Source organism: Triticum urartu, chromosome 2A, assembly GCF_056163025.1.
Source record: "Triticum urartu cultivar PI428250 chromosome 2A, HENAU_Tu73, whole genome shotgun sequence".
NCBI lineage: Eukaryota > Viridiplantae > Streptophyta > Magnoliopsida > Poales > Poaceae > Triticum > Triticum urartu.
This window is the reverse complement of record NC_141874.1, coordinates 720,643,317-720,657,747: the sequence shown is the minus strand read 5'-3', so window position 1 is coordinate 720,657,747 and position 14,431 is coordinate 720,643,317. Positions and strand designations below refer to the sequence as shown.

The 14,431-nt window shown below is 49.6% G+C and overlaps 1 protein-coding gene across 1 annotated transcript; it reads left to right on the top strand.

Annotated features, from left to right (window-relative positions):
* Window positions 1-3,098: 3,098 nt before the first annotated feature.
* On the top strand, window positions 3,099-6,030 carry LOC125510603 (serine/threonine-protein phosphatase 7 long form homolog). Its single transcript, XM_087542288.1, has 8 exons — window positions 3,099-3,494; window positions 3,585-4,205; window positions 4,292-4,543; window positions 4,623-4,843; window positions 4,923-5,238; window positions 5,318-5,419; window positions 5,495-5,659; window positions 5,749-6,030. The coding sequence occupies exons 1-8, from the start codon at window positions 3,426-3,428 to the stop codon at window positions 6,028-6,030; spliced, it is 2,028 nt and encodes a 675-aa protein (XP_087398414.1). The 5' UTR covers window positions 3,099-3,425.
* Window positions 6,031-14,431: the final 8,401 nt, after the last annotated feature.

Genomic DNA, 14,431 nt, shown 5'->3' with positions numbered 1-14,431 from the left:
ACCCTAGGCTTAGATGGGCCTAAGGCCCACCCTAGGGGGCGCCTCCCTCTCCCCCCTCTTGGCCGCCCCCTTGCTCCCCATCTAGGGCTGCCGCCCCCCCTAGGGGTGGGAACCCTAGAGGGGGCGCAGCCTCCTCCCCTTCCCCTATATATATGAGGCCTAGGGGCTGCCCATAACACACGTGATTTTGATCTCTGCCTGATGGTGCAGCCCTCCCTCTCTTTCTCCTCATATCCCGTAGTGCTTGGTGAAGCCCTGCAGGATTGCCACGCTCCTCCATCACCACCACGCCGTTGTGCTGCTGCTGGATGGAGTCTTCCTCAACCTCTCCCTCTCTCCTTCCTGGATCAAGGCTTGGGAGACGTCACCGGGCTGTACGTGTGTTGAACGCGGAGGTGCCGTCCGTTCGGCACTTGATCATCGGTGATTTGGATCACGACAAGTACGACTCCATCAACCCCGTTCACTTGAACGCTTCCGCTTAGCGATCTACAAGGGTATGTAGATGCACTCTCCTTCCCCTCGTTGCTGGTCTCTCCATAGATAGATCTTGGTGACACGTAGGAAAATTTTGAATTTCTGCTACGTTCCCCAACATTTTCACCATTGTCTGATGACAAAAAGAAAGGTATTTTCTTGAAAAAAAATCACTGCATAAATGATGATGTACTATACGTGTGAATGTGTAGAGGGACTCCTCTATGACTTTTTTATCAGGGTCAGGTACATAAGTTATCAGGTCTGCGATGTGTGAGTTACCATGCTATTCACACAAAAGTTATCGAGAGGATGTTTTATCAACTGCCCCACCCCCCACCCTCATCGCCAAAGTTATCAGGACCTGGGTACATAAGTTATCATGTCTACGATGTGTGAGTTACCATGCTATTCACACAAAAGCTACCGAGGGGATATTTCATCAACTCCCACCACCCTCGTCGCCAAAGTTATCAGGACATGGGTACATAAGTTATCAGGTGTACGATGTGTGAGTTACCATGCTATTCACACAAAAGCTACCGAGGCGATATTTCATCAACTCCCCCCCCCCTTGTTGTCAAAGTTACCGGGATGACTGGCATTAGTTATCAGGTATGTGATGTGTGAGTTACCATGCTATTCATACAAAAAGTTATCGAAGGTATGTTTACACTAGTTTTTTGGGGTCAAAAAAGCTACTACGTTATTTGTACATCAGCTATCAGGACTACAATGTGTGAGTTACCATGCTATTGACACAAAAGCAATCGAGAGGATATTTCATCAACACCCCCCCCCGCCCCGGCCAAAGTTATCAGGATATGGTGCATAAATTATCAGGTGTGCAATGTGTGAGTTAACATGCTATTCACACAAAAGTTCGTCAACTCCCCCCTCCCCCTTCGGTCGCCAAAGTTATCAGGACAGGAATATATAAGTTACCGGGTTTGCGATGTGTGAGTGACCATGTTATTCACATAACAGTTACCGGGGTATATTGAAAAAACTCCTCACAGAAAAGAAGAAAAAAAAGCAACATGGAATGGTCAAACAATATGGCGTGCATTCTTTTTTGCAACAAATGGTCTAGCTGAGCTGGTTAGTGTGTGTTTCACATTAGTTGCTAGGTGCGAGTTCAAATCCCATATTCAGCATGATTTTTTTGACTAAAAATGTAATGAGGACGTGCCAATAGATCTAGCACCCCCCCAAAAAATGACAGATCCAATTTAGAGAAAATCACGACAGTCAATGGCATAGTCTTCAGATTCTTCCCACTAAATTCGCAATCAAAGTTAGAGTCGTTCACATTTTAAATCTTGAACAAAGAGCCACCACACAATATATTCATAGCCTGGGCGCTTTTGACAGCAACGAAGTCCGGGTGAGTTGGTTACTGTGATGGGCCAGTTGCAGGAGGTCGCGGGTTCGAATCCCGTCCTGCCCCTTTCTTCCACACGATCAGGATCCGACGATTCGGATCTGTTGCAGATTTCCTGCCGGCAGGAAATTAGCTTTGTCGTTTTGTAAAATGGATAGTAAATCAACCGTGCTTCATTTTTACAGGGACTCGGTTACACGGCACGGCGAGGCGAGGCGAAACTCAAAGCAAAGGGAGGCGTGTGTGCGTGGGGCAAAAGAAAAGGGCGCCGCGTGCCGGCGGAGGTTGGTGCTGGGCGTGGCCTTGGCCTTGGCTTTGTCCCCCCGATCGCGCGCGCGCGGCGCTGTGAGGCGCACCGCGTGCCGCCGTGCCGACGCGACACGATCACGAGGCTCGCCGTAAGTTGGCGTGATCGTGATTGCGATCGCGATCGCTACGCCGCACGGACCAACACTCGTGATGCAAATTATCGTACCCAAAGTATAGCAAGTACGTACCAGAATCGATGCACTTGTTAACGCCGCTGAGTACCACCGGACGGCATCAACCATCAATGCGTGGTTTGGGGGTACTCCATTCCGTGTTCCGTCTCTGCCGACGCGTGCTGGGGGGAGGTAAATGACGGTCTCTGTGGAGGTCTTGCTGTTGCACGTAAAAGGTTTTAGTACGTACTACCGCTGACTGAAAGGGCAATTTTGACTATTTTGACCTGTGGACGAAATCAATTCACAAAATGAACTGCCCGTGAAACTATTTCACAGCACTGACCCTTTTGTGTAGCGCCCGCCACGCAGGCGCCACACCCTACGGTGCAGCGCCTAGCTCGGGGGCGTTGCACCTCAGTCCACCTTGGCAGCCCCTGGGCCCGCACCCAGTAGTGCAGCGCCTCGGAGCTAGGCGCTGCACCGTAATGTGCAGCGCCCGGCCCGCAGGCGCTGCACCGTAATGTGCAGCGCCCGGCCCGCAGGCGCTGCACTGTGACTTAGATGCCAGCCGCCCGCTGCCCCCCCCCACCCCACCCATTCGTTCCAGAGGAGTTACAGAACAGGCGGCCGGCGGCTTCCTCCTCTCCCACTCTCAATCCCCTCTTAAAAAATCTTCAAATCTGACGATTTGGCCCGTGGATTCCTTCACCAATCCATCCTAGAAGGTACTTTTCTCCGATCCCCTTCTTTCTATCCATAGAATGTATACTATTTCGGAGATTTGAGGAACCCTTGTTTGAATCTTGTGTGTATTAGATTTAGGGAATTTTTGTTTGAATCTTGCATGTATTAGATTTGGGGAACCCTTGTTAGACTAGAATGTGGTTTGGATACATAGGTTGACATGTTATTTATATAGTTTGGATACATAGGTTGACATTTTATTTATATGGAAAAGATATTTGTATTGAATCTTGCATGAGGTAGGCTTAGTTTAGTTTATTGAAATTACATTTGTATTGGCAAGAATGGTTTGGATACATATGCTTTGTATTTTGCATCTAGTAGGCGTACTTTAGTTTATTTGTATTGAAAAGATAATCGTGTTGACAAGAAAGCTTTCTTTCAAAATTGTTAGGATGGTTTGGCTTCTCGATGATCACTGGGACAAACAACACCGGTCGTACGCTATGGCGGTGGAGCAGCAGGTAATAATGAAAGTGGCCTATTTTATGAATTTCGTATTTATTTCAAACACAAATGCCCCATATGTAATGTTATGAATTGTTTGTTTGTAGGCGCTTGCACCTTTGAAGCTTCGTTCTCACGGGGTCACCCTTGGGTGGATGCGCTATGATGAGCGATACACACCGTATGTAAGGGAGACAGGACTTCTCCCTTTCATTCATATGGTCAGACGGTCGACGCCACCCAATAATGCTCCAGCACTCACCGCACTTATTGATCATTGGCGGCCGGAGACACATAGTTTCCATCTACGGACTGGGGAGATGACAGTGACGCTCCAGGATATTGCTATGATCACCGGTCTTCCTATCGATGGGAATCCTCTATGTATGAGCACCGACTCCGATGGGTGGCGCGCGCAGATGCATGCCCTTATCGGTATGGTTCCTCCGGAGCCTCCGGAACCAGCAGCAGAAAACAAGAAGAAGGAAAGAGTCGCAGCCGGTGCTACTTTCACGTGGATTACTGAGCACTTTGGTACTTGCCCACCGGAAGCTGATGAGGACACGGTCAAGATATATGCTCGTGTCTACATGTGGTATGTGATATCCAGGACTATGTTTGCTGATGGCACAGGCAAGAATGCTCCATGGATGTGGCTGAAGGCGTTGACCGTCTTCGATAGCAAATGGAGTTGGGGTTCGGCGACACTGGCTTACTTGTATAGACAGGTATGAAGTTGTTTCTTTTTCACTTCATTGCTACATTATGAATGCGATCTTGCTCTTAATTGAACCATGTTCTCTTTTATGTGCAGTTGGACGAAGCCTGTTGTAGGTCATCTGGAGGTATTGGTGGTTGTTTGCTCGCACTTTCCATATGGAGCTGGGAGCGTTTGCCGGTTGGACGTTCAAAGAAGGTGAAGTACGATGATTGGGACGACAAAGGCGACCTACTACGGCTACCCACTTGGGCTTACAAGTGGGATGTGATAAATGAGACGACAGATGATCCCTCGGTCATGTACAAGTTGTACCAGAGTGAGCTTGACGCGATCACGCCTGAGCAGGTGAATTGACATGGCATAAGTGATTATGATGCTTCTATTGCAACTCGATATCAATTTTGCATTCTATCCCATTTTGCAGGTGATATGGGAGCCGTATGGAACAGGAGATAGTTTTGGTGACCCTTTAGAGTTCAGGCTGAATCCGATGTGCACTAGGGATAGGGATCTCTGGCGTATGCGGTGCCCACTCATATGCAACTGGGCGGTTGAGCTTCACCTCCCACATCGAGTGCGCCGTCAGTTTGATTTGTTCCAGGCACATCCGCCGGAGTGGGAGGACACGGACAAGTTGCTACACGCGTAAGATATAATTAACCTTGAGTACTTAGCAGCTTCTCGGCGGTTTCGATGCTACTAATATTATGTTTCTAACTTGCAGGTTGGATAGGAAAAGGCAGCGGAAGATTAAGGATTGGGCCAAGCATCACAGAAAGTATGTCGTACAGTTTGCGCTTAGTGTGGAGCAAGCTAGGGCTGGAAAAGGAGTCCAGCTTCGTGAGCACTGCCCTGTAGCGTTCAACAACTATCTCACATGGTTTCTTGCAAGTACCCGTGTGGAGGTATGCAAGCCGGCGTATGCTGAGGAGATTTTGGAAGAACCCACTGTTTTTGATGAGGTAGCCCAACACCAGTACAACGCATTAGTCAGGAAAGGCAACTCAGTGATCCCTTCAGCTCCAATGATGAACTTTGTGGTATTTGCCCTCTTTGCTTTTCATTCACACTATTCACATCTTCGCTTGCCTAACACGTTAATGCCATTTCTGTTCATAGCGTGCCCAGATCAAGAAAGCAGCTGATGAGACCGAGACTATTCTTGAAACAACCCCGGCTGGCAAAAGCGATGGAGAAGGTGCACTTCGAGCATTCATCAAGGTTCACATCTCCTTCAAACTAGCACTTAACATGTGTTGCTACGTTCGATGTCTCATTCACTTGTACATGTTGCAGCGCCAGGGCCAAAAGTTAAGGCGGCTATCAAACCTTTTTGGTTGTCGTGACCCCGAGTATGTATCATCAGAACGGTCTAGGTCGGTGACACCATCAGATCCCGCTTCGGGCCAGAGCCATGGTGATCATTTGGAGGATGAGGATGTGGGTGTGGTCACCCAAGAGGTATGGCATGAGCATATATATCCAATTGTTGATGCATTGCTAACTATATCCTCACACACGGTCTTTCCATATCTTTTGTTGATGCATAGGTTGCTGATGATGATATGACCTTGGGGGCGTACCAGGTTAGGTCTGCATACATACTAAAGCCTAGAAAGGGAATCAACAAGTACACACCTGAAGACTTCACCGAAAGAGGCAAAAGGACGGTCGGCACCTCGCGGATGGCGGCTTTGGATGACTATTTGGATGACGATGTCGATGACGTGGAGGAACCGGAGCCGGAGCGGGAGCGTGTTCCTCTTCCTAGGAAGGTCAAGAAGTTAGCTAGCAAGAGGGGGGGAGCAGCCAAAAAGCGCTCAAGGAACTAGCTCTTCTTAGGAACCAGCCATAGTCCTTTATTTGTGGTAGCTCTATGTTGAACTTGATCCTCTTTGTATGTCTTAGTTATGTTGAACTTGGAGTTGACGTCTTAGCAATGTTGAACTTGGTCCTCTATGTTGCACTTGTTGTCTTAATAATGTTGAACTTGATCTTCATTAGCTTCACCATTAAAGCCCTCATCTTGATCATTCACATTGGCAGTCTCGACATGTTTGAACTGGTCTGGATCCTCGAGGGTGACCTCAACTCCCTGCTCAACCACATTGAACTCTGAACCATGACAAGCACCCTCTGGGTGCACCAAGTCCCCCTCTCCCTTCCTCATCTCTACCTGATAATGATTCTGGTTGCAAGCTACAGCCACTGCAGCGCCTAGCACCGAGGCGCCACACTCTACAGTGCAACGCCTAGCTACTGGGCGTTGCACTGTACAGTGTGGCGCCTCGGTGTTAGGCGCTGCAGTGGCTGTAGCTTACAAACAGAAAGTTTGCTCTCTGTTTAGCTCAGTCCATGTGTGCAACGCCTCAGCTCTAGGCGCTGCACTATACAGTGTGACGCCTGGTGCTGAGGCGCCACACTGTGCAGTGCAACGCCCAATAGCTAGGCGTTGCACCTGTACTTAGCAAATTTTTGGCACACGCACACATATTCTGATGAGGAGAGATAGTAGCTCACGACACATAGCAAGCAAAGAACTGTGACACATAGTAGTTCACGACACATAGTACTTCACGACACATACTAATTCATAATACATAGTACTTCATGACACATAGTAGATCACAACCAAATCGAAGAGGAGAGATAGTAGTTCACAATCAAATCGAAGAGGAGAGATAGTAGCTCATGACACATAGTAGTTCACCACCAAATCGAAGAGGAGAGATAGTAGTTCATGACATAGCTCTATTGCGTAGAGCAAGGCCCCTTTTCCTTCTTCTTCTTCTCTTCTTCCTCTTCCTCCTCCCTTTTCCTTATGAGGTGGGCCTCCTTAACCACCCTCTCCATGAATATCTTTTCCTCCCTCTCTTTTTTTTCAGCTGCAATTGCCCAAAGCTTCATGGTTCCTTCTTCAAAATCCTTTTGACGCTTCTTCTGTGCCTCCTCACATTTCCTCACCAATGCTTGCTCCCTAGCGCGCATCGCATTTGACGCTCTCTCTTCTTCCTTCCTCTTCTCCTCAAGCTCCTCATCCTTTTTCTTCTTTAGCTTGGCTGCATCCTCCTCTCTAAGCTTCTTCGCAGCCTTCTCCCACCATCCCGCCATCTCATCTTCGCCATCCTCCTTCATTGTTGGTTTGTTGGGTTGGGAAGCCGCCATACCTACAATGAGTGAAACATAATGGTTAGTAAAGACAATACAAACAAATGGAACATATGAAAAAAAATAACATATGGAAAACAAGAACATTTGAAACATTATAGTTAGTGAGCAACATACGGAAATGGTCCATCGAGGTATCCAAACATTCCTCTATAACGACCTTGCCCTTGTCCATCACCATGGCCAAGTCCATCACCAAGGCCAATACCATCACCACGGCCAACACCACCACCACGAGCTCTACCACCACCATGGCCTAGACTACCACCACCACGGCCTCTTGTAAGTCCTAGTTGCCGACCTCTTTGTTGCCTAGATCCTCTTTGACTAACACTTGGTTGGCTTGGCACTTGTTGGCTACCACTTGGTTGGCTAGGCACTTGTTGGCTACCACTAGGTTGGCTCCCACTTGGTTGCCTTGGCACTTGTTGGCTACCACTAGGTTGGCTCCCACTTGGTTGCCTTGGCACTTGTTGGCTACCACTAGGTTGGCTCTCACTTGGTTGCCTTGGAACTTGTTGGCTACCACTAGGTTGGCTCCCACTTGGTTGCCTTGGCACTTGTTGGCTACCACGTTGTTGCCTTCGCACTTGTTGGCTACCTCTTGGTTGGCTTGGCACTTGTTGGCTACCACTTGGTTGGCTCCCTTGTGTAGCTCCTTGTTGGCTAGTGCTTGCATCATTTTTCTTAGACCTTTTCCTTGGTTTCGTATATTTTCTTTTGTTGTGGCCATGACCTTTGCATTCCCCACAACGGGAGCTCTCACGAGGCTCTTGGAATTGATCGTTTCCCGCTTCGCGGCGGCCACCATGGCCCCATCCGTCCATGTCGCCTCTAAAACGCTTTGTTTTACGTCTACCACGTTTAACAACCTTCAACTCCGGATCCGGCCATAGTTGAACTCCATGGTACTTCGACCATTGTGATTGGTCAAAGTATGGGTGAAAGCGGGGAGCCCATGTTTTCTTGACCGTCATGATTGAGAACTCCAACTCCCTCATGGTGCGTGGGTGATTGATGTCCACATTTCTAACGCGACCGGCGGTATACAAATGTGAGCATGGGAGATGAAGCAACAATGGCCTCCCGCAAGAGCAATCACATTGTGTTAACGACACCTTGAAAGCCCGACCTCCATGTTGCCGGCCATCGTTTGTGGTTCCTCCTGGCTCTTTCACTTCATACTTCCACTCTTCGTTGTCATATAATATAGCTTCTTCTGAGTTCGCCTTTCGTGATTGAAATTCTAACCATTCATCAACGTTGGGTGGGAACTTGTACTTGTACTTGCGCGGGTTCTCACCCGCTATCTGTGCATCAGTTTCCATTGAGTACTTTAGAAAGTACGCATTCATCTTGTCAAATGTGTATTGAACTATTGCCGTCACAGGTAATCCACGTGCACCTTTGAGCACCCTATTGAAGCATTCGGCCATATTGCTTGTCATTTGACCGTATCTTCGGCCATCTTCATCAAAAGCACGTGCCCACTTATTCCGGTGGGGAATGTGCCTATTCATAAAGTCTTGACCCCCGTGATCAAGTTTTTTGTGTGCGAGCAATTTGTTCAACAAAGTGGCGAACCGCTTCTCGGAGAAAGCAAGACAACAATCTTGAAGATCATCGGCCAACTCCTTAAGGCCACATGCCCTATAGAAGTTCGAACAAAAGTGCCTCATGCACCATCGATGGTGATATGGAGCATGCCCGGGAATGTCAATCTCCACTGCGTTAAGAATTCCTGCATGCCGATCCGATATGACACAAATTTTCCTTTGAGCGGGTAACACCTTCGTCCTCAAAAGACGCATAAACCACTCCCAGTTGTCATTGTTCTCCGCCTCAACCAAAGCAAATGCCAATGGCAACACCCGGTTATTGGCATCACTTGCTATCGCAACCAACAAGGTGCCCTTGTATTGTCCGGTCAAGAACGTGCCATCAATGGAGATGACCGGCCTACAGTGTTCGAAAGCCCTCACGCATTGCTCGAACGCCCAAAATGCACGGCCAAATACTCGGACTTTCTTTCCTTCATAAACCGTTGTTTGGTGCCCATGAGGCTCGACAACATGAACCATGCCCGGGTTTGTGGCGGCCATGGCTAACAACAACCTAGGGATTCGGTTGTATGCTTCCTCCCAAGTACCATACAACATCTTAAATGCGGCTTGCTTCGCCTTCCATGCCTTGCCGTACTTCACCTTGTAATGAAAGATGGCTTTCACAAGGTCAATGACATGTTGGACGCTCATTGTTGGAAGTGTGGATATTGAGTTGGAGAGCCTGTAAGCGATGAACTCAGACGTGAGTTGTCTGTGGTCTTGGGACACAATCTTGCCATCCACCCTTTTGCCTCGGCACATGTGAGTTGGCACACAACTCACTACGTGCCAAGCGGGACCTCCTTTCCATGGTCTTGCACGCACAATCCACGGACATATTTCATCTTCACATGCACATGCAACCGTGTAGCGCATATTGACGTCCGAATGCACCACCTTGTGTGGACGATAATGCGTAACCGAGTAGTTGTCGAGCCACATCTTCAATTCCAAGAAGGTTTCGAACTTACACCCTTTACCAATCCGGTTCTTGTCGTCTCCCAAATCACGGTGAGAGCTTGGCCTAACCCCAAGAGATATAGATTTGCCACCATCCACAACGGCTTCATCCGCGAGACTAACATCCTTGAACAATGGTGTCTTGTGATCCCGACCGAATACCTTCTCGAAAGCTTCGGCCTCCTTCACCGTGAACCCCTCCTCATCAACTTGTTCATCGGGACCTTCGTCATCCGAATCCGATGCATATGCACGGGAAAAAGGGATGGAATGGTCCATTGTCTCTTGCAAATGATATTTTTCAAGATCACCCACATTGTTGTCATGGAGATCAACTTCATTGTCATCGTCTGCATACTCATCATTGTCCTCTTACAAAGCTTCATCTTGGTTGTTTGTAAACGGGCTCAATATTGGCCTCACTTCTTGGGTCAAAAGAACAATTTCATCTCGCTTCAAGGGTGGGGGGCTACTAGCAACCAAAGGGGAGGGTTTCCGGTTCAAGTCCAAATGCAAATTTGAATCAACCTTCTTCGTTGCAAATAACTCAAGAGCCTTGTCAAGTGAATCGGCCACCGTTTCCTTGTATGCAACCCAACGTTGCTCTGAGTTGATACGCATTGTCTTCCAACGGATGTGCATTCCAAAACCTACATTATGCCTTCCCTCCAACTCAACGATATCACTAGGGTCCATCCAACTCAAATCTTTCCTCACTTGTTGCAAGAGCTCCGCATAGCTAGGACTACTATCAAACAACATATCTACCTCATCCGGATCCGGTTCAATATTGCCTTTCAAGAAGGCGTCTTTGTCCCCATGATGAACAAACACACATGTTCTTCCCATCCCTATAAGCATTCAAACAACACATCGTAACATTGCTTCCATGAGTACTAATTTAAGGATTAACACGGAATACGAACCCTAATACATATATATCAAACAACAACCCTAACCCTAACCATAACCCTAACCCTAACCATAACCCTAACAATAACCCTAACCATAACCCTAGCACCAACATAAGAACACCCATAAGAATAACCCTAACATACTAACAAAGCCTAATCATAGGAAATTGGCAAACAAAGATCTCACATCTCCATGCAAATCTCTAGATCCAAACAAAACTAGGGTTTCCCAAACTAGCATTACTTGGATCAAAACAAGGGATCGGAGAAGATTACCTTGAGGGAGGGTATGACTTCGAAATCCACGGACAAATTCTTCAAATTTGCAAGTTTTGGGAGAGGATTTGAGAGGGGGAGAGAGTGGGAGAGGGGGCAAAGCTCGGGTTGGGGTGTGTGGGGTGGGGGGAGTGGGGGAGGGGGCCCAGCCGCTGGATAAGTCACAGTGCAGCGCCCGAACGCTAGGCGCTGCACATTACATGTGTGGCGCCTAGCTCTGAGGCGCTGCACTGCTGGGTGCGGGCCCAAGGACTGCCACGGTGGACTAGCGTGCAACGCCCCCGAGCTGGGCGCTGCACCGTAGGGTGTGACGCCTGCGTGGCGGGCGCTACACAAAAGGATCAGTGCTGTGAAATAGTTTCACGGGCAGTTCATTTTGTGAATTGATTTCGTCCACAGGTCAAAATAGTCAAATTTGCCGACTGAAAGCACGCACTCCTATTGCCTGCTGGGTGCTGGCTATAGCTAGCTACTGTGCTCGCGGGAAGGGAACACGGGAAAACACAGGGCCGCAGCTTTGGGAGCGTAACCGGGCAGGCACTGTGACTGTGAGCGCTCGCCTGTTCCCGGTAATATAAGTCCGGCTCCAGCACTGACCGCCCCACTGGCCACTGGCACGTCCCGTCCTCCATTAATCTACTCCCTCCGTTTCAAATTACTCGTCGCAGAAATAGATGTATTTAGACTAGATACATTTATTTCTGCGACGAGTAATTTAAAACGGAGAAGTACCCGTTTAGCCCACCACGCCGGGGCAGGCAGACAGGCAGGCTGCTCGAGCAGTTCGCCTTCCCGCTGTGCCGGCAGCGCGAACACGTCGTGATTTGTGACGCGAGACGAGAGAGAGGCCAGCCAGCCGTAAACCGCGACCATGTCCATGTGGGCGCACCAGCGACGCATCACGGCCTCCGATGGCGGAGAAGAAAAGGAGTGGAAATCCGCGAGAAACCGGGTCGCATTTCGTCGCGGCCGCTGATGAGAACGATGCGTCGTCGGTCGGCCCATCGTGCGTGCGTCTACTGTGGACGGCATGGGGATGGGATATCCGGGTCAATTTTGGGTTGCTGATGATGCTCCGACGAGTATTGTGTTGTGTTGTGCTGCTCCTGTCTTTGAACTTGCGTGTGTTTTCTTTATGTTTCCACGGTGGGCACTGCCGTCTGTGGCCTGTGAATAAAGCCACTTTGAAAGTTTGAAAATAGAGGCAGAGGCGGCCACCATTGGCCTGGCACTGCACCATCCACCATGGGAGCTGCTGCTAGCTGGTATACTGGGACTAGCAGCAGCAGCAGCAGTGCTAGCTGATTAAAATACACTACTCTAGGACTAAGCCTGGTGTGCATGTGTATATGCGGGGCACGCACCGACTGCTGCTGCGGCGGCTTTGCGTGCATCCGACGATGCGTGTGGTGCTCAGTGGTAAGGCTTGATGTGAGTTCAGTTCTACACCTTCAGGCTTGAGACCATGTGAGCTCAGTTCAACAACATTATACTCCCTCCGTGAACTAACATAAGTGCGTTTAGATCACTACTTTAGTATTCTATAAACGCTCTTATATTAATTTACGGATGAAGTACATATTCATCCATGAGTTTATTTTTAGAAAAGAAAGAAGACCCCCGGTCCCTGCATCTAGGCGATGCATACAGTCATTTTATTAATTATTTTCAAAAGACCTTACAAAGAAATATAACAGTAAGTCTGAAGCCACCGTCTAGACAACATCTGTTGCTACTCCTATTCATTTGATGAAGGGATGCTGATAGTCTGGGCCTAATACCAAACAGACCTTGCAGCCAAACCTAACATCTAAGACCTGCGTTTCCATCCAGGACGCCTGCCGGGTATGGGTCACCCACCGGTCCGGCGCACTCCTCAACCAGGACGCCTGCCGGGTATGAGGCCGCCGCAGCCACCTGCCACCAATCCATCTTCAGAGATGTACTGTTGCATCTACCTTGCCCGGTCTAGCTGCCGTTGACGCCACCACGACGCTAGACAACGCCACCATCCTGCGCTCGTCCATCAATACACGCCCAGCAGCGAGACCCCGCTGCTCCATGCCGCTGAGACCCGCCATTGTCGACGTATCAGATGCAACGCCGCTCCTCCTTCGCGAATACCACCTTCTACCACTGGTCATATCCCCTCCACCTGTAGATCCACTGCACTCCCAACCGAGCCCCAGTGCCCCTGACGACACCTCCAGGAAGGTCACGATGCAAAAAGCGCCGCTGCCGCCAGATCCGAAAAGGATTGAAGGTTTTCACCCGGCCGGGGATCGGGGTGGGTAGATTGGGCCCTCAGCTGCGCCTTCATGAAGGAAAGCGGCGCCCATGAGCGTCGCCGCCGCCGGGCCGGCTAGACTGGCCAAGGTTTTCCCCGGACCCAAAGTACACCACCAGGGCTCACCACCACCGGAGCCTGCAGCAGCAAACCATCAGGACGACGACAGAGGCAGCAAGAGAAAGGGGAACCTCCAGATCTGACGCAATGGAGAACCACGCCATGGCCGGACTCCACCAGCGACCCGCCACCCGCGTGGCCGAGCACGCTGGCCAGCGTCGCCTGCAGACGTCCAGCTGCCGGATGACGCCGCCTCGCCGATAGGGCCGCCGCCCAAGGATCCGTAGGCCACCGACGCGATACTCTAGCCTGCAAGCCGACGAGATCGATCCGGGCGCCGAGATCCCCGCCGCCACCTTCCCCGGCGTCCGCGCGGGCTTTGCCGGCGGCGGCGAGGGACGGAAGGGAGATGAGGGGAGGCGGGCGGCGATAGATGGGATCGCCCCCGAGTCGCCAGGGGCGACGCGAGGGCCGCGTGAGTTACGCGAGGGGGCTACTCGATGGACTGGTGCGTAGGGGGGATTTAATTCGACATTGATCTCCTTACATAAAGAAACATTTACATAAAGAAATAAAACCAGAGTTGCAAAACCGGTCCCTCTCTGCATTCTTGGCCTCGCTTTTGCTGCTTCATCCATGCAATGTTCTTTGATTCCCTGGGCCACTACTAATTGCTCGGTTGACCCCGTCGTTACGCATGCATGCATGCTGCCCTAAAATGAACTCGTCAGTTGGGAAAAAGGAAGATTCTGCTCCAATCCATGGATGATTGGTCCATAAAAGTGGGCATTTCTCCCTTTGAGTAAGGAACAAAGGAGGAATCAGGGACATGGCCCCTTTGATAAAGAAAATGGACTGTGTCAAGAAACGATTACACTCACTCAGGTACAATTCTCAAAGAGAAATCGAATGCTGGCTAAACTCCCTCAGTTATTTTTCATCGTGATGTTTCATTTCCCTGGCC